General features: G+C 43.6%; 3 protein-coding genes across 10 annotated transcripts in view; 2 read left to right on the top strand and 1 right to left on the bottom strand.

Moving 5' to 3' along the window:
- Positions 1–15,677, top strand: part of LOC131106805 (mitochondrial basic amino acids transporter-like) — a 34,658-nt gene extending 18,981 nt beyond the window's left edge. For 2 of the 5 annotated variants that reach the window (XM_058056240.1, XM_058056241.1), the window contains 4 exons: positions 6,843–6,937; positions 11,159–11,202; positions 11,346–11,429; positions 11,758–15,677. In XM_058056240.1, coding sequence (XP_057912223.1) covers positions 6,843–6,937; positions 11,159–11,202; positions 11,346–11,429; positions 11,758–12,498 — 964 coding nt within the window. In that variant the 3' untranslated portion in view covers positions 12,499–15,677. The other 3 variants (XM_058056243.1, XM_058056242.1, XM_058056244.1) reach the window with 3 other exon arrangements.
- slc25a47a (solute carrier family 25 member 47a) lies at positions 4,779–8,996 on the bottom strand. Of its 3 annotated transcripts, none has more exons than XM_058056246.1 (7): positions 8,951–8,996; positions 8,330–8,526; positions 6,835–6,878; positions 6,695–6,766; positions 6,128–6,307; positions 5,702–5,966; positions 4,779–5,643 (listed from the first exon to the last, which is right to left on the bottom strand). In XM_058056246.1, exons 2-7 carry the CDS (start codon positions 8,337–8,339, stop codon positions 5,330–5,332), a joined length of 885 nt encoding a protein of 294 aa, XP_057912229.1. In that variant the 5' UTR covers positions 8,340–8,526; positions 8,951–8,996; the 3' UTR covers positions 4,779–5,329. The 3 variants fall into 3 exon arrangements, with proteins under 3 accessions (XP_057912229.1, XP_057912230.1, XP_057912228.1); XM_058056247.1 differs by having other exon boundaries at positions 8,335–8,526; XM_058056245.1 differs by lacking the exons at positions 8,330–8,526; positions 8,951–8,996 and adding an exon at positions 7,734–7,915.
- A 145-nt stretch (positions 15,678–15,822) lies between the features above and the next one.
- LOC131106804 (uncharacterized) overlaps positions 15,823–17,720 on the top strand; it is a 3,519-nt gene continuing 1,621 nt past the window's right edge. The window contains exons 1-2 of one of the 2 annotated variants that reach the window (XM_058056239.1): positions 15,823–16,964; positions 17,034–17,291. In XM_058056239.1, coding sequence (XP_057912222.1) covers positions 16,853–16,964; positions 17,034–17,291 — 370 coding nt within the window. In that variant the 5' untranslated portion in view covers positions 15,823–16,852. Of the gene's footprint in view, positions 17,292–17,720 lie in introns of both variants that reach the window. The other variant, XM_058056238.1, reaches the window with a different exon arrangement.

The raw sequence follows: 17,720 nt of genomic DNA, 5'->3' as shown, positions 1-17,720 counted from the left end.
GGACGCATTAGCTAACCCCCCCCATACACACACATGTCTGTTGTTGCAGTGAAGACACCGAAGCGATGCGATTATGTGAGCGTCAAGGCCCAGGACACGGAGGAATGTCGGCCATTATTCCTGCTTCCATGCGGCGTGTACCCATATGTCAAACTCAATGCTTCAGCGGCCATCACAGCGCCTTTGTTTGTTTGTTGCCGGCATCAAAAGTTCAATTATAAAAGTGGGCTAGCGTTGTTGTCGGACAAACATGGCTACGCCACGGACGTCTCTCCATGGGAACGTCGCAGAATGTCCGGGGCTAAAAGCAAATGCGGTGTGGACCAAAACACCGCTCCATGATCTGATGTCTTATGTCATTAATTGGGCCCTCGCTATTATTTTCACGTCCAGGGGAGGTGGCCATCAAACGGCAGCTGGTCGCAGGCGAACAAAAGCTGCCGGCCTCACGCGCTCGTCCAAAGGGATACAAGGCTTCTTTTGTAAGGAAGCCCGGTCTCCTCCTGAGCCCTGGGCGAGTTCAAGTGGGTGCATGGAGCGGACACCCTCCCCGCCTGAATGCCTCAATAGAATTAAGAGGTGCTGAAAAAACATAAGATAATGTAGCTTGGACTTGCAAATTGAATAAACAACGCTTGTCAGCCACAACATTAGGTACACCTCATCCACGTCTGGAAAAATAGAACCTCCATTCCATCACTGCAGCCTCAGCATATCCGAATAGTTAGCACTGACTTTTCCATGTCATATTTATCATTGTCTTTATCATTATTTACATTCTAATATGTACTATATGTTGAAAGAAGGCATTATACACAGCAATGGTTCAGCCTTATTCCGTAATATTATTATTATAATATATATTATAGATATATTATTATTCCGAAATAAATTCCGAAAAGGTTTTTTTTTTAATGTTGCAAAATGACAAAAAAAATTAAAAATAGCATGTGCACAGCCTTTGTCGAGCACCTTTTGTCCACCTTGGCCCATTCCTCCCTAGTTCCATCGGCTTGGTCCGTGTGCCCTGTGATTGGCTGGCCACCAGTCCAGGGTGTACCCTGCCTCTCGGACGAAAACAGCTGGGATAGGCTCCAGCATACCCCCATCCTAGTGAGGATATGGCATAGAAGATGGATGGATGTTTTACTTCAAAATATTTGAAAATATTTATTACATGTATAAAGTATTTTGACACCAAAATACTGGTTTTGCTTCAAAGTATTGGTGCATTTTTACTTAATGTAAGTATTTTACCCATCATAATTTGTCTTGGCTTTACTGATCCCTCCTGCTACATCTTCTTCTTCAGCTGTCGAGGTGTTGAGTTACAATGCCATCTATTGTACGGAGTTGGGAGGGCAAGCTGTATTTGTATACGGCGTGCCCCGTAACGTAGATATCGTGATTTCACCGCCCCGTGTGCATCCATTGTCATGTGACTCCAGAGCTGGACTCCCGAAGACACGGCTTGGACGTGCACTCGGCTCGTTGTCCTGCTGAAAGATGGTTGGGGGCTAAGTTGGCTTTACTGATCCCTCCTGCTACGTCTTCTTCAGCTGTAACGGTGTGCTAGCAATCTGAGTTACGATGCCATCTAGTGTACGGAGTTGGAAGGGCACGCTGTATTTGTATACGGCGTGCCCCGTAACGTAGATATCGTGATGACACCGCCCCGTGTGCATCCATTGTCATGTGACTCCAGAGCTGGACTCCCGTGCGCTCGGCTCGTTGTCCTGCTGAAAGATGGTTGGGTTGGTCGGGGGCTAAGTTGGCTTTACTGATCCCTCCTGCTACTTCTTCTTCTTCAGCTGTAGCGGTGTGCTAGCAATCTGAGTTACAATGCCATCTAGTGTACAGAGTTGGAAGGGCACGCTGTATTTGTATACGGCGTGCCCCGTAACGTGTGCATCCATTGTCATGTGACTCCAGAGCTGGACTCCCGAAGACACGGCTTAAACGTGCGCTCGGCTCGTTGTCCTGCTGAAAGATGAGCCGTGGCCGCAGCCTGGGGTCAAGGTTCATCCAAGATGTGTCTGCACATCGCTGCATTCATCTTCCACCCGCCGTCTGCCGCTGGAGAACATCCCCGGGGAACCATCCTTCACGGCAGACGGCGATGACGGGGATGACGCCTGGCAGGTGTACTGCACACGTCTCATTTCAGCCGTTTGGGGACGCCTTGCCTTCCACTGATGACGAAGTGTCTCCAAGGGTTTGACTGGGATGGCGCTTTGTATTTTTATATTCATTTTGTATTATTTTAGTAGCTTTTGTAAAAAGTAAATACACTTCCTGTATGTTTATGGTGTTCATCAGGGTCGGTTGTGTTGATTGATTGATGTATTTACGCATGTATGTATATCCGAGGCGGCGCCGCCAACAAAGGTCGGGGTCATGTAGACGGGCTTAGGCGGCTAATCTTGCTCAGAACATACAGAATGTACGCCATCACTTATTAACGTTTCAGCCGTGGTTAAGCACATAACACAACACGAGCGTCTCCGTCACACTTTCACACGCTAATTAGACACGTCCGCTTTAAGATCTTTAGCTCACTGCAAACAACAACACCGCATTTGTTCCTTTTCACCCCCCCCCCCCCCCCCACACACACACTGCCCCCACCAGCCTCCAGTCCTTGGAGTGCATTCTGCAGACCGATTTGAGTCCTTTTCGCCCTTGAACGCAACATTGCCCCTCCAAGTGATGGATTTAGTTGACATGAGTGCGCCTTCACTTAAATGGGCTGTTTCCAGGAAATAGCCCCAGCCGCTCTCTTCCAGGTTCTTCACGGGTATAAATACATCAAAACACCACCGTGTTACCTTCACTTCCAAATATTTCTCTATTTTGACATCAAAATACTGCTTTTAATATGGATGAATGGATGTTTCAAAATATAAGTATTGTTGCATTTTTACTTCATGTAAGTATTTTACCCAACATAATTTGTCTTTCTTGTCAGAGCTCCCAAAAGATAATGTGTGTGTTTGTGTGTGTGGGGGGGCTAAGTTGGCTTTACTGATCCCTCCTGCTACGTCTTCTTCTTCAGCTGTAGCAATCTGACTAGATGCCATCTAGTGTACGGAGTTGGAAGGGCACGCTGTATTTGTATATGGCGTGCCCCGTAACGTAGATATCGTGATTTCACCGCCCCGTCCTTCGCCCCTCTTTCCCTTCCTCCCCCTCCTCCACGTCTATGCTGATTGATGCCCCATGAGGCCTTTTGCAACAGGCCCCGGCCGCCCTGCGTGAGCTCCTGCTGCAGATTTACCCAGCAGCACGCGTCACCCGCGGGACACGCTCACCTCCCAAAATAGCCCAGGCACCAAACTGCGGCCTACGAGGACCAAACGGCGAGCGGACGTGATGCCAACTGTCTCCGGGGCCTTTTATTGCGTCACCGTTAAAGCTCACAACTAGGCGTTAAAGTGAGGACGTGATATCGTGACGATGCCCTCAGACTCGTAATCATATCAGCCGTGGATCTCATTAAAGTGTCCGCTTTACGGCATCTTTCACTTCTGCCACCAGCTTCCTTTTACTGGTCAGCAGCCATTTTGCTCTCCTCTCACTTCAAATATATTGCCCTTACCGAGAGGTATTTCTGGTTTCTACTTCAACATACTTATCAATTCTTACTTTTACTTTAAAATATGGGTGTATTCATGCTTCGCAACATTACTGTATTTTCACATCAGCTTATTTATGAGTTTTTACTTCAAAATATTGCTTTCACTTCAAAGTATTGGACATGTTTGACGTTTTAGAGTTGTTGTTGTTCATACCATCATTATATCAACACATACATAAATATGGCCTATTATTGGTCTTTTTAATCATAAAAAGGGCTAAGTGAAGTAAAAATACTAATAGCATTCAGATGGATGCGTTCAAAGACGTTGAATGATGTGTAGTATTCCACACTGGCCACTAAGTGTCAGTAATGCTACTGTGTTGAGAAAGAAAGATAAACCGGAAGTGCAAAGGAACAATGCTAACACGTCAGTCTACGCAGTATTACGCTGTATATTTTTGTATAGTACTGTAGTATTGTATTTACTGTCATTATGTCAACCATATTGGGTAATATGAGTATAAATGGGAGCGTTATTTCATGTCTACAGGGTTCTAACAATGTTTAAAAAACGTATTTGGAAGGTCATGAACAGGTTTCTTTTGCTCCAACTATGCAAATATTCCATTTATAAATTAAGAATTCTATGAATTCACTTACCAGGACAGGTCTGGGAACCAATTAAGAGCCATAAACATCTTTTTTTTTTTTACAAAATAAATAGTTTTTTCAGTCTGCAGCCCCGAGGGGACATAAATAAATAATGTGGGGGGAGAAAGGACGACTTTTTGTGAGGTGTGAAACTGTGAAGCTACAGGACACACTTCCGGTCATAGCATGGCGAAAATCGGATAAAAATGCTTCTAGTATCCTAACTAAAGGAACGCGTTTTTAAATTATGTGGTGGTTATTCGGCTCATCTTTTGAAAAGAAAATGCTAACATCCGGTCCTAGCTAGTGCTGGAAACAAGTTTAGCACAAGTATTACGTCATCTCGCAAAAGTGTCCAAGCTCTCGAAATTTTAGTTTAGTTTATTTTTTCAACTCATTTTTCCCTCCAAGTCCCCTGGGGCTCCGTAGATATGCGTGCACACCCCTGCCGTACGGTATTTGCTATCTAAAGTGCTAATTAACTAAGAGTTAAAGTCACATTTAGCACACAATTATGGCAGCCGTGAACCAATTCAAAGATGCATCACTTTATTATCATTAAAGGCACATTTCATTATTGTCATAAATGCTAAATATATTTAACATTACTATATCCCACATTTCGACTACAACGATGAGGCTACATGTTTTTATGTAATGGTTTTAAAAAGATGAAACCTGCATAATAGTTGCTAGTTGTGCGTCGTGCAGCTTGTTCAACTTGTTCCAGCAACAATTGGCTGGTGGACGGACGCCCTCTGGCGGCCATATGTAGCTATTGCTTCATGTACAGTACAAGTGCTTTTGTTTCTGAGCTTGTAAATGCTACAATGGAAGCTAAAACATGGAGGAGTATGTATCAGCCCTGACATTTTAACATTAAAGTGTCAAAATAAGTATGTATGTAAGTAAGTATTAACTTATGGCTTTTCATGAAGGGAAAACCTCCTTCCACAGGCTTCGCTATACATCATAAAAGGACAGGTGTGAAGTTAGCATGATGACTTAGCATTTTTGCCGGTACTTGACCATGTGTTGCTTGAGACATTGCCTGTAGACAATACTGAAACATGTGCGGATTGAAAAGGCGGTAAACTGTTATTCCAGGCCGACTCGAGGGGTGTCCACGCTGTCGGGCGCAGCTCTCAGGAGGCCGCTGAGCAGCTCGTACATGACAAACACCACCATGTTGACAGGGAAGGCACGCAGGCAGTTGATGCCCAGGCTCCGGAAGAAGACAGCGGGGCCCTCGGTGCGCGCCGTCTCCGCGATGCAGTGGAAGAAACCTCGATAGCGCTTCCTCTCCCGGGCGCCGTCCATCTGCAGGCGGGCCTTGATGACATCCATGGGCGTGCCGACGGTCCACCCCGCCATTCCCGCCATGCCTCCGGCCAGCATCACCACGCTCCAGGCTGGACCAGACAGTAGAGGTGTGATTACGTCTACCAAATATGATGACTCATCATTTACCTGGCTTTTTGCTGCCGCTGCCGCTCTCTGTCAGCCAATCACAAATGCTGCTGTAGGTCAAAAAGTAGGTGGCGAAGGACGGCCCGTCCCTCAGCATGAGAGCCCCGGCGCCCCTGTAGAGCCCCCGGACGCCCTCCTCTTTGACGATGCTCAGCAGGCAGTGGATTGGACCACGGTACTTGGGTTTGACGCCTCCTCGCCTCATGGACTCTGTCTGACACTGAAGACGCACTTTGACCATGTCGCCTGGAGACATCACTGATGTCTTCACCGGGAAGGGGGAGGGGGCATGTAAGAAACACGTGCTGTCACCAATGTAATGGACGTTATTATGCAAAGCTCTAGCATCTAGGCTAACCTGTAAGCGTAATGCTAGCACTGTAGCTCACATAGCTACGCGAGCTAGTTGTATCAGCCACACGTTACCTGCATTATTCCGCCTGCCAGGCCAGAGAGGAAGACTTCCAGCTTGGTGTTGGGGCCATGAGCATCTCCCCTGGCCTGCTTCAGGCACTGCAGGCAGTTCCTGTAGGTGCCGAACACCACGGACGACGTCATGGAGATGGTGGTGACGGGTAGCAGCATGCCTTTGAAGAAGCCGTGCACCTGAACACACCACAGGGTATAATATATTGTTATAGAGGTACATATACAATACAGTAATCCCTTTATGGCGGTTTGTTGGTTCCAGACCCGAACATGATAAGTGAAATTCATTATAAATGGAATATGTATATTATGACATATATTTATTAGCATAGAAAACCTGTTTACAAACTTCTAAATAGGGTTTTGCAACATGACACCCTTACAGTTCCTTTTACATTCCAATTAACCAATATAGTAGTCACAATAAGACAAAATACAAGACCGAAGTACAGTTTTAACGTTTAATTAGAGCCCTCTAGAAATAAAATAGCACCCCTACAGTTACCTTTATACTCCTATTACAAAAAGAAGTGACAGGTGGAAGGATTTCTGCCGTTTCATTACCCCTTCTTTGGAAAATGTGGCCACTGCACACTGCCATATTCCGGTGAATTGTCTTTGGGTTTGGATCCGCACCTAAAAGGGATGCACTGAGTGTTATAAATGCTTTGCACGCTTGCATATTTGACATGAACACTTTGTACCTTAACAGTGTCCAGAGGGTATCCCACCGCCACGCCGCAGGCCCCTGTGTGTGTGTGTGTCAACAGGGGAGTGACAACATTAAGGACACAAGCAGAGTTCAAGGTGCGGCAACACACATCTTGACGCACACATGACACAACTTGTCATGACTTTGTCTACTCATGTCTGTAATTGCTTGGCATTCTTCAACGTGTGCAATTATTTTTGACTTTGGCCGTTTTTGCGGGGGTGTCCAAATGGTTTCCTGAATAATCCTAAGGTTACGGGGGACAATTTGACATTTTTATATTTTTTATTTTGACAAAAGGCTAAAAAAATGTTGTTTACACATTTTAAAACAAGCTTTTTTGTTATTGTGCTAGTCTCTTTCAATTGTGTCTTTTTGCTCTATTTTCCCCATTTTTTCTGTTTTTTTAAATATGATTATTTCTGCTATGTATATAATACCAATACCAACGAGCCACGTGCCACACTTTGGACACACCTACAAAATAAGAGCAGAGCGCTACTCATGTATAGAGGATCTTTGACTAGTGCATTTACGGCAGCGATTGAAACAATTAACTCTATTAGCCATTTGTTGAGGTTTTAGTCTTACAATAAATAAAATATGTCTCCCAGGATAATTTAGCTGTACAGTATATGTATGCAAAGCATATGAGAAAAGAAGAATTTTGTGGTTAAACCGGCTTTTCAGGTTCGTCCTGCCTAAAAAAATACAAAGAAAAAGACTTTGCATTGCATATTTGAATAGAACATTAGAACAAACATTTTGTTTGTTTGTTTGTGAATAGTTCTAACAAAGCAATAAATCAACCGTTCCATCACGAGTTGCTATGCCATGCTATGCGTCTTGTATGCTAGCAGGCTAACAGCAACACGGAGTGTAGCTCTTTACCTGCCAACGAGCCGGACACGAAATCGGCGATGTGCATCGCGTCAGAATGTAAGTGGCTGACATATTGTTGTAACTCGACGTCTTGTGGCCATGCTGCTTTGTTATCGTTCTCTGCATCGGCGTCACCTTGACTGATTACATGACATCCGGGGAGGCGTGCCTTGGCTGTCAAAACGTAGGGAGTCGTTCGCGAACGAGCTGGCAAAACAGACGCTTCCACATCAAGAGCCTTTTAGTATGATTCGAGCGAGTAATTCCGATTACTAATATATCGTACTATCATTTATAGGTATAATGACACAACATTTTATTTATAAATGTTAAATCACAAAAGCTGGACGGAGTATTAAAGGTGCGTTTTGGAGCCGAGTCAAATGATCCGGATCACGAAAAACACCCACTCCAACGGTCAGCACCGAACACGTCCGATTTCAGCCGACAATTGCCGAACATATATGTTAGTGAAAACAGCCGTTGTAGAACTCCATCAGAATGCGGTTTGGTTTATATACACATTCCACCCAACTCGGTTGTGAATTATACAAGTATACTCTCTCACAGCGTTCGAAGCAAAACATCAAACACACATTTCTCACCTGACCTCATTCAAATACTTGGAGCCCTTTTCACTCTGTAGCCAATCACATGCCTGCTGAGTGAACACGGCAAGGGTGTCGGCGTCATTCCTCTCTTCTGATTGCTGAGAAATCCAACGCGGGCCAATAAACCCCGCCTCCTTGTCGGTCTCTTTCTGTGACGTCACCCCAGGCTGCCACTGCCTCCAAGGCAACCACTTTGAAGCACACGGAAGACAGAGCGAGGACATATAGGTCAAGAGTGCGTATGTGTTACTTTAAATAAATAAATACACAACAAAATCTAAGCGAAAGGGACATTATTTGCAGGCGGAAGTATTTTTTGTTAGGTGTGAGGAAAGACGCTGGCCAGTGATAGCTAGCTAACATCGTGTCAATTAGTAGATTAGCTAGATAACACTGCCAGGAAGTACGAAGTGTGGAATAGAAGAAGGCCAAGGTGTTTCTGTTGGGTTGAATTATTCCAAGGGACTCGGGAGTGAGGAACGGGAATGGACTTCGTGGCTGGCTGCATTGGAGGTAAACAATTGTCTTTTATCACATCACATCACATCGCATGTCAACACTTGCTAGCTCGCCTTTAAAGGCTAAGCTAGCAGGTGGTGATGCTACTGGACTCACCTGTCTCTTTAGTTTTATGTGTTGCTGCTGTGCCCACACCAGCCCAATGTCCCGAACCGACCCGCCCGCCCCTCTGTGATCGAAGTGATGCAACTCTTCCTCCGGATTACCAATGCAATTTCAAAATACCACCGCAGGACGGCACACTCGTAAAGCAGACCCATTCACTTCAATGTGCAGCATTGATAGATACGAGTGCAGCTTAGTCAACAGCATTTTTAATCAAATCACAATACATACAACACTGCTAGCTTAGCTGGCAAATGCAATTACATCCTTCACACACCCAAGGAGAAGCATTCCAATATGGTGAGGCTGTATGCATTGGATTGATGTGGGCAGTCCTCTAGTGTTACACATGGTGTGTTGTTGTTGTGACCTGCAGGTCTTTATAGGTCATGCACTTGAAGGTTGGGCATGGTCATTTCATTTCATTTCATGGTCTCCTCAACATTAAAGTAGGCCCCACATCATTGAAATGAAATGGGATACGAAAGTCATGCACAGGTGCGTCTTAGTAAAAAAAGGGAATGACTACATGAATGTGTTGGGCTAAAGTTAACTGAAACAAGTATGCCACGCTGTCCTTGTGTTGTGGTGTAAAAAGGTTAGAGGTTCGCCACTGCCAACTTTGAAGTCAGAGAGTAAAGCACAACATAATCATAATATTACAAAACAACAGAAATGTTGTAACAATAGATGTTACAACAAATAAGATGCAATATTATGTCAATTACGTTATTGGGTTTGTAATCAAATTTAGTAAAAGTACATTTTTTCTTGTTAAGTGACTCACTAAACTCACCATATTGACTTTTTATAAAAAATACAATAAGTAATTCTTGTAATGTTGTATATTTTTATTTTCAGATTTTTTTTTTTACGTCATAACGTTCCAACTTTGTTGTAGTGTCATCAATCAGTTTTTACACAATTCTGTATAGCATCTGCTGTATTAGTCCAGTTTTGGTGACTATTTTTGCAGTTTACAATGAGTTCAGTCACAACCACAAATGTCAACATAGCCACCAAATGCTGTCCTCAAGGTCACATTGTCCTTGTGGTGTGACAGAAAATAAATCCCATCAGTCAAGTTTAGCTTGATAGTTAAACTTTCCACACACCCACCCCTGCAATGGCCAATCCCAGCCTTTGTCCACCCTACGCTTGGTTCACCGTGACGTCCTCTAGTGTTTTTTGTCGTGGTTGCTGGAGGTCAGTGGCCGCTGTCATTGTGTCAAACACACACACACATGCTTGTGTTGTTTTCCTGACGCTCTCAGCTGAGAGCTCGTCTTTGCAATCAGGTCATGTGACGAGAGCAGGTGCTTATGTGGGATTAGCTTTACCGTAGCGTGGTTTGTTTACAACCTCTGACACCCAAGAACAACCTCATTCTCGCTTTTTGGCTTACTTACCCTTCCTTAGTCACAATTCTAAAACTTTATTGTTTCCTTTTCAGGTTTATTGTGTTACATTTTTGCAAAGCCAGGAGTAAATTCTTCCTTTGTGGGGATTGTGATGCCGAGTAATTATTAATAGACTGTCAGATGATGGTATATTTATTTTTTGGAGGGAATTGTACAGTAGATTGATAATTTTGATGTCACGCAGGGAACGTCAGGAGACTCTTGTGCAGCAAACACAGCTCATAGTTGGCAGGTCAAAATAGAGTGCAGTACTTGGCTCCAGCCAGCAGAGGTGCTGTTGAGTCAATCTCAAATTCAAAAACTTGATTGAGCTTCTATTTGCTAGAACTTTATTGGTCCTTCGGCATGTGGCCTCAGGGAAAATTAATTTGTTGTTGAACTTGAATGGTGCACCCATTCATTATCGAGCTTTAGATGACACGCTGTCAATCAAAACGGAGCATTCTTGTCTTTTATAAAGACAGATTGTTGTGGTGCGGCTCTTATCAGGGCTCTTGTTCCATGTGACTTTTGTCTTGACTGGATGTCCTTGAGCACCTCCTAATATCTAAATACGTCCTGCCCCCACCCCGCCTGTCTTGACGCTGTATTTGTATCCAGTGTGAATGTGCTAGCTAGAAGATCTGCCCTGTGTGGATGTTCAGCAGGAGGAGGATGAGATGTCGGCGTCATCCTCTGCTACAAGCCGGCCACATTCCTTGTTTGTTAGTAAATAAAATAAAGACAGGAATGTTAACAGCGACGGCATGTCTAACACATTCTTCTTGCTCGCTCTCAGGTGCAGCTGGAGTCTTGGTTGGTCATCCTTTTGACACCGTAAAGGTATTTTATTTTTTAAATAAAACATTCCTTTTACTGTCAAAAGTGGTGCATGTTAAACACAGGATTGGCCACTTTTGACTCATTTTCTCACAAAACATGTCAAGTACTTTACTCTTAACTTGACCTTGCTTGTGTGCTTCCAGGTCAGACTGCAGGTGCAGAATGTCAATAAGCCTCTCTACCGTGGAACCTTTCACTGCTTCCAGTCCATCATGCGCCAGGAGTCGGTATGTAGGAGGGGCTACAGAAAAACAAATGGCTTTTCCCTGAAAATGTAGATTTGTGAACCCCATCACATTTTTTCATGACCAACCTCTGACCAAATTTTTTTTTTAGAAATGTGACAACCTTTTTTTTTTTTTTTTTTTTTTTTGTCCCGTCCAGCCATTGGGGCAGATAGTATTGTTGATCTAAATGCCCTTACATGCTAGACAGATTTGCTCTGTGTCAGGAAAGGTGACAACCTTTCATTTTCTTTTAGAAATAAGTGTTATTTACGTAAAGAGATGTTTAACATTTGGAATGCTGAAGCGTGTTGATTGTGACTCCTTGCAGGTATTTGGTTTGTACAAAGGCATCGGCTCGCCCATGATGGGCCTCACTTTCATCAACGCCATCGTCTTCGGCGTCCAGGGGAACACCATGCGGCTGCTAGGTCGTGACACGCCCACCAACCAGTTTGCAGCAGGCGCGGCCGCCGGCGCCATCCAGTGCGTCATCTGCTGCCCGATGGAGCTGGCCAAGACGCGCATGCAAATGCAGGGCACGGGCGAGATGAAGTCATCCAAGAAGATGTACAAGAACTCTCTGGACTGCTTGGCTCGCATCTACAAGCGCGAGGGCCTGTGGGGCATCAACAGGGGCATGGTCACCACCTTCATCCGCGAGACTCCCGGCTTCGGCTTCTACTTCCTGGCCTACGATGTACTGACGCGTCACCTGGGATGCGAGCCCGAGGACCCCTATATGATTCCCAAGCTGCTGTTTGCGGGCGGCATGGCGGGCATCGTCTCATGGCTGTCCACCTACCCGGTGGACGTGATCAAGTCGCGTCTCCAGGCCGACGGCGTGGGAGGCGTCAACCGATACAGCAGCATCGCCGACTGCGTGCGGCAGAGCGTGCGCACCGAGGGCTACATGGTGTTCACGCGGGGGCTCACCTCCACGCTTCTGCGAGCCTTCCCCGTCAACGCCGCCACCTTCGCCACCGTCACGCTGGTCCTCATGTACGCACGCGGGCCCCAGCCGGCGCCCGGGGACTGCGAGTCACCTCAGACCCAACGCTCCAACCTGTGAAGGGGCAAAGGTCGCCCGCCGCGCCTTCAACTACACGGCACTTTATCACAGACAGGTAGGGAGCCACGGACCCTTGAAGCGCCGCCGTCGTGGCTGCTTTTTTATTTCCAAGCAATAATTGACCTGTTAGGTGCGGCGACATATTTACTTCCTGGAAGCTTCCAGCGCAGCTCACACCGACATTCATACATCCTCCAAATATAATGCACTTCCATACGCATATCAATGTTCTTACATCTACCTGCCTTGCTGGATTTGACCTATGAGGGGAGAACAAAGCACCTTGCCCAAGGGCGTGACCATCGGCCGTCACAGAAGAAAAAGCTGCATCACTAAATAAGCCAGTTGCATATTTCAATCCAACATATGGATTATATATTTCATTGATCCCAAGCTTCTTTATTCTGCATTGTTCCTGTCAAATCGCGTGGAAGCGGGCAGCATGCAGGGACCAGGAAAGGGATCGAGGCTGCGTTCACACGTGTCACGTTTGCTTCCCTTACAGCGAGCTCAGTGAACACAAGCATCAAACCAAACACTCTATTAAGCTCTTTAAAAGTATATTTTACAAGCATTTGCTGAAAAGTAACATGGTTAAAATATCAGAATATGAAAATAAACAAACTATTCAAACTAGCAAACAACGTTACAACGAGTTATTCTCCGCAATACATCACAAAAGCTCTGTAAAAGTAGATTGTACATACTTTTGGTGAAACCTAAATTGGTCAAAGAATCCAAATATGAAAATAACTGAACTATTCAACTCGCAGCAGGCGGCATTTTGGTTTGGAATATCGGAAATATTGTCAGTGATGAAAGCTCTTAAATTATATTTTACAAGCTTTTGGTGAAAGGTATGCTGGTAAAAGCAGCAGAATATAAAAACAACCTACTTTATTTATGCACTGCGTCATGTTTGATGGCACCAAAGCACTTTAAAAGTATATTTTACAATTTTGGGGTGAAATCTCACTTGCTGAAAATATGAGAACATGAAAATAACTTATGTATTCCTCAGAGCAGACGGCGCCTGTCTTTGGAATATTTGCGTAAAGTTATGTAATTTGTGATGAAAGCACTTTAAAATTCTGTTTTACAAGCTTTTGGTGAAATTTAGCCTGCCTATGACACGTAGTTGTCATTAAATCTCAAAGTATATTTTACAAGCTTTTGTTGTATAATATGAATATGAAGCTACCATACGTATGCTAGCCAACACAAAGCATTTTGGGTTGACGTCTTTGATGTTATGAAAGTCGATTCCTTACGTTATGCGAATGCACATGTTCTATAGCAAAGCACACGTGTGAACGCAGCAGAAGGTCTAGGTGTCCATTGGTTGAAAGGATTCATACCTGATGAATGTACTGTATTTATGTTCCAGTGGTGGATTATATTGCACCTAATCTGGATTGGGGCTTTTTAATTACTGTTGTTTTTTTTAGTAAGGACTAAATTATGTTAAAGTGGTTTCGTCTCTGATGGATTTTAGTCCCAATCTTCAATCCTGAATGTTTTCTGCAAAGATATGGTGCACACTCAAAGCGGAGGCGTTATTTTTGTAGATCTACGTCCATAGATAGTGGGACGTCCCACATGCACTAGAAACAAGAATATGATGGGCGCAATGTATTGTTCGTTTTCTGTTTTCCTACTGAGACACTTGAACATTTACAACTGTGAGGAGGAGGAGGAGGAGGAGGAGGGCCGCAAGCAAAGAATAACAGAAAAACCTCATCTTCAAATCTTTTTTATAATACAGTTGGAACATTTCCACAAAAATGTTGGACAAGAATAGAATCTTAGAAAAAAAAAGTCTGATTGTATGAGAAGATATTGATGAATTACACAAAGAGCAAAGTTGTGTTGAAAGGTTGAGAGTTACAATAGTTGCATTTTCATTTGACTAAACTAAAGTTGGAATATTTCCACTAAAAGTCATAGTTGGACAAAAATAAAGACAAAAGTTGCGAGGAAATAAATACTGCGTTAAATTCTAACATTTTTCCCCACTACGATTGTGGCGTTCTCATGAAATGATGCTTTTTTTCTTTTGGTTGTGGCCCTTTGACCTTTGTAAAACTTCCTCCTAACGACAATAAAGATAGCCTTGAAACAACAAGGAGCTACCGTAGCAAACCTCATGTATGAACAACACGCCACAACATACGTCACTCTTTGGTACACTACCGCCGTATATTAGCGTACCTCCTGTATGACTATCCTATGGTACATTACCGCTGTATGTTACCATACCTCCTGTATGTTACCATACCGCCTGTATGATTCTATGGTACAGTACCACCGTATGTTACCATAACTCCTGTATGACTATCCTATGGTACATTATCGCTGTATGTTACCATACCTCCTGTATGACTATCCTATGGTACACTACTGCCGTACGTTAGCATACCTCTTGTATGACTATCCTATGGTACATTACCGCTGTATGTTACCATACCTCCTGTATGTTACCATACCTCCTGTATGTTACCATACCGCCTGTATGATTATTCTATGGTACACTACCACCGTATGCTAGCATACCTCCTGTACGACTATCCTATGGTACATTATCGCTGTATGTTACCATACCTCCTGTATGACTATCCTATGGTACATTATCGCTGTATGTTACCATACCTCCTGTCTATGGTACACTCCTGCCATACGTTAGCATACCTCTTGTATGACTATCCTATGGTACATTACCGCTGTATGTTACCATACCTCCTGTATGTTACCACACCTCCTGTATGACTATCCTATCGTACACTACCACCGTATGTTACCATACCTCCTGTATGACTCTCCTATGGTACACGACCACCGTATGCTAGCATACCTCCTGTATGACTATCCTATGGTACACTACCACCGTATGCTAGCATACCGTACCGTACATCCCATACGACTTTCCTACCATACAGCCTGTACGGCAATACAACTGTTGGCCAATCAGACAAGCCGAGCTGTAAAAAAAAAAAAGCGTATACAGAGCTATTTTTCATGCTGATAGAAGTGTACAGATTGAAACATTTTATTTTGATCGGTTGTTTGTGAGAGTTTAACTTAAAAGTACATAGATTTTCTATTTTTATTTGTGAACAGCGACAAATGGTTTGACAAAATAGTTTGGAATAATGAGCTGAATAAATAGATGAATGAAATCATGTCCGATGTGTTGGATGACATATTTTCACACATTTCCACTTTTCATGTCGTTTTCACTGGTCTAAAATTAGGCTTTTTTAAACCTTCGGTGACAGTTGCACCACTTTTATTTGCCACAAGGGGGAGAGAGAATCCGTTTAAAAAATTAATATAGGCATTGATTTGGGGTTGATACGGCCTATTAGTTAAAAAATGCATGATGAAGCAAATTGGACTTAGTTTTAGTCTACACTAAGCATGTTCTATCATAAAATGGCTAAATTATCTCACTAAATGTAGTAAAATACAAATAAAAGGCGAAAGAGACGTTGTTATTGTGAATGTAGGCCATTAGCTGTGGGTGGGTGAACCAACTCACTAAGGTTCCTTCCGGGACACATTCAATGTGACACTGCTACAGCAGCACTTTAATTCGATGGCTTTTTATTCTTATCCTGCACTTTATTGCCAAAGGGGAAGCTCTAAACCGGGTCAAAAGGGGGCAATGGTACCCCAAATAAATAGTTTGCCCGTCCACATCAACATTTTAGAGGTAAAAACTGGAAAAAGCACAAGACAGTCTTCGTCCTCGGGGTGTTGTGCTGAGCGTGTGTCCCCCTGTCCAGAAAAAATATATATATTTTGGCTAATAACAGTGTAAAAGTGACTATGGGAGCGTTATTTTATGTCTTGAGGGCTCTAATAATATTATGACCCCAACCTACAAGATTGTAAACAGGGTTTCTATGCCGACATGACGAGGAAAATATTCCAATTCTGCTTCACGTGCCGCTTACCACTGTCTATAGACACCTGTTTTCCTTAAAATGACCAGCAGGGGGCGAATGTTGGTTGTCAATATGAACAGCACAATAGCTTTCATGGCCACCAGGCGGCAGTGTTACCAATCGTTCAAAATGCATAGCGACAAAAAATACCATACTTTTAACCTTCACGTTTTTATGCCAATTTTTTTATCCATTATATGTACTTAAATGCATCATAACGTTACATAAAGTCACTGCTACTTTTTACTACTAACATTTTTGAAGTATTTTAATCCAATATTTCCCAAAACCCTTAAAATGGGACCAAATCTGAAAGACTGGATGTGGATGTGTGACTTTGTCCTCTGCACAAAGAGGCCAATGGCAGTTAAGAGGATGTTGGCCAAACAGGAAGTGTCGGCGCACTGATGAGTAAAGACACCAAGCATCATTTCCACAGTGAACGTGTTTCCACGTGCAAGATGCTGCATCGTGCTGTCACGAATCTTCTGCTGCTGCTGCTTCCTCTCATGGACGCGGGTAAGACCATTCCAACGTTCATCTTCCCAAAGCTAAACCCTCACCTCATTTCCTGTCGTCGCCTGGCAGGAGCCCACGCTGACTCTGATGATGCTGAAACTTTCGACATCGCCTTCCCCTGTCCCGATTTGGTCTGCTATCACGTATGGAGTCTGCGGTCCAGAAGAACTCAAGAAGACATCGTCATCGTTCACAACGGACGGATCAAGGAGGCGGAACGCAGCAACCAGGACGCTCAGTGCTCGGTTCCCGTCCAACGTGGGACAGAAGACCATGACGGAACACATTACTGCAAACGCCCCGATGAGGTCTTCACCCCTCAGAAGAGTGAGTCAAGACTTGTCAGGAAATTATTTCCAATAATTTAAGTCCTACATGGAACGTGGAGTCCTAAATGAAGTGAGAAATGGAAAATGAAAACTAGTCTAAAATAAGTTTGACATTCCTGAGGATGGACTGAAAAAAAAATAAAGTACATTAATGACAATACTGCAATATTGTGTCCAAGTCAGAATTCAGCAAAAAAAAAAGTCTGAATATTATGAGAGGAATCTCAAGAAATATTTTATTTTATAGACTTTTATAGATAAGAGTAAAAATTGTAATAATATGTGGAATTATTTAAAAAAAAGTTTCTTTATCTAAAAAAATATCACAATATTATGTGAAAAGGCGATAATGGTAAAAAAGTTTTTTTTGAGTTTTTCAGTTTTCTTAGTCCAAACATACTGTGTGGAGGTCCAAGTGTTGTGTAGC

Source organism: Doryrhamphus excisus, chromosome 19, assembly GCF_030265055.1.
Source record: "Doryrhamphus excisus isolate RoL2022-K1 chromosome 19, RoL_Dexc_1.0, whole genome shotgun sequence".
Classification (NCBI taxonomy): Eukaryota; Metazoa; Chordata; class Actinopteri; order Syngnathiformes; family Syngnathidae; genus Doryrhamphus; species Doryrhamphus excisus.
The sequence above is the reverse complement of the archived record's forward strand: the minus strand, read 5'-3'. Positions and strand labels throughout refer to the sequence as shown.

Excerpts from the sequence above, each read along its gene's own strand:
- slc25a47a (XM_058056245.1), bottom strand. The coding sequence starts at position 7,770 with ATGCACATCGCCGATTTCGTGTCCGGCTCGTTGGCAG. Across the intron at positions 6,879-7,733 it reads CGTGTCCGGCTCGTTGGCAG|GGGCCTGCGGCGTGGCGGTG; the intron begins GTAAAGAGCTAC and ends ACACACACACAG. Across the intron at positions 6,767-6,834 it reads ACCCTCTGGACACTGTTAAG|GTGCGGATCCAAACCCAAAG; the intron begins GTACAAAGTGTT and ends CATCCCTTTTAG.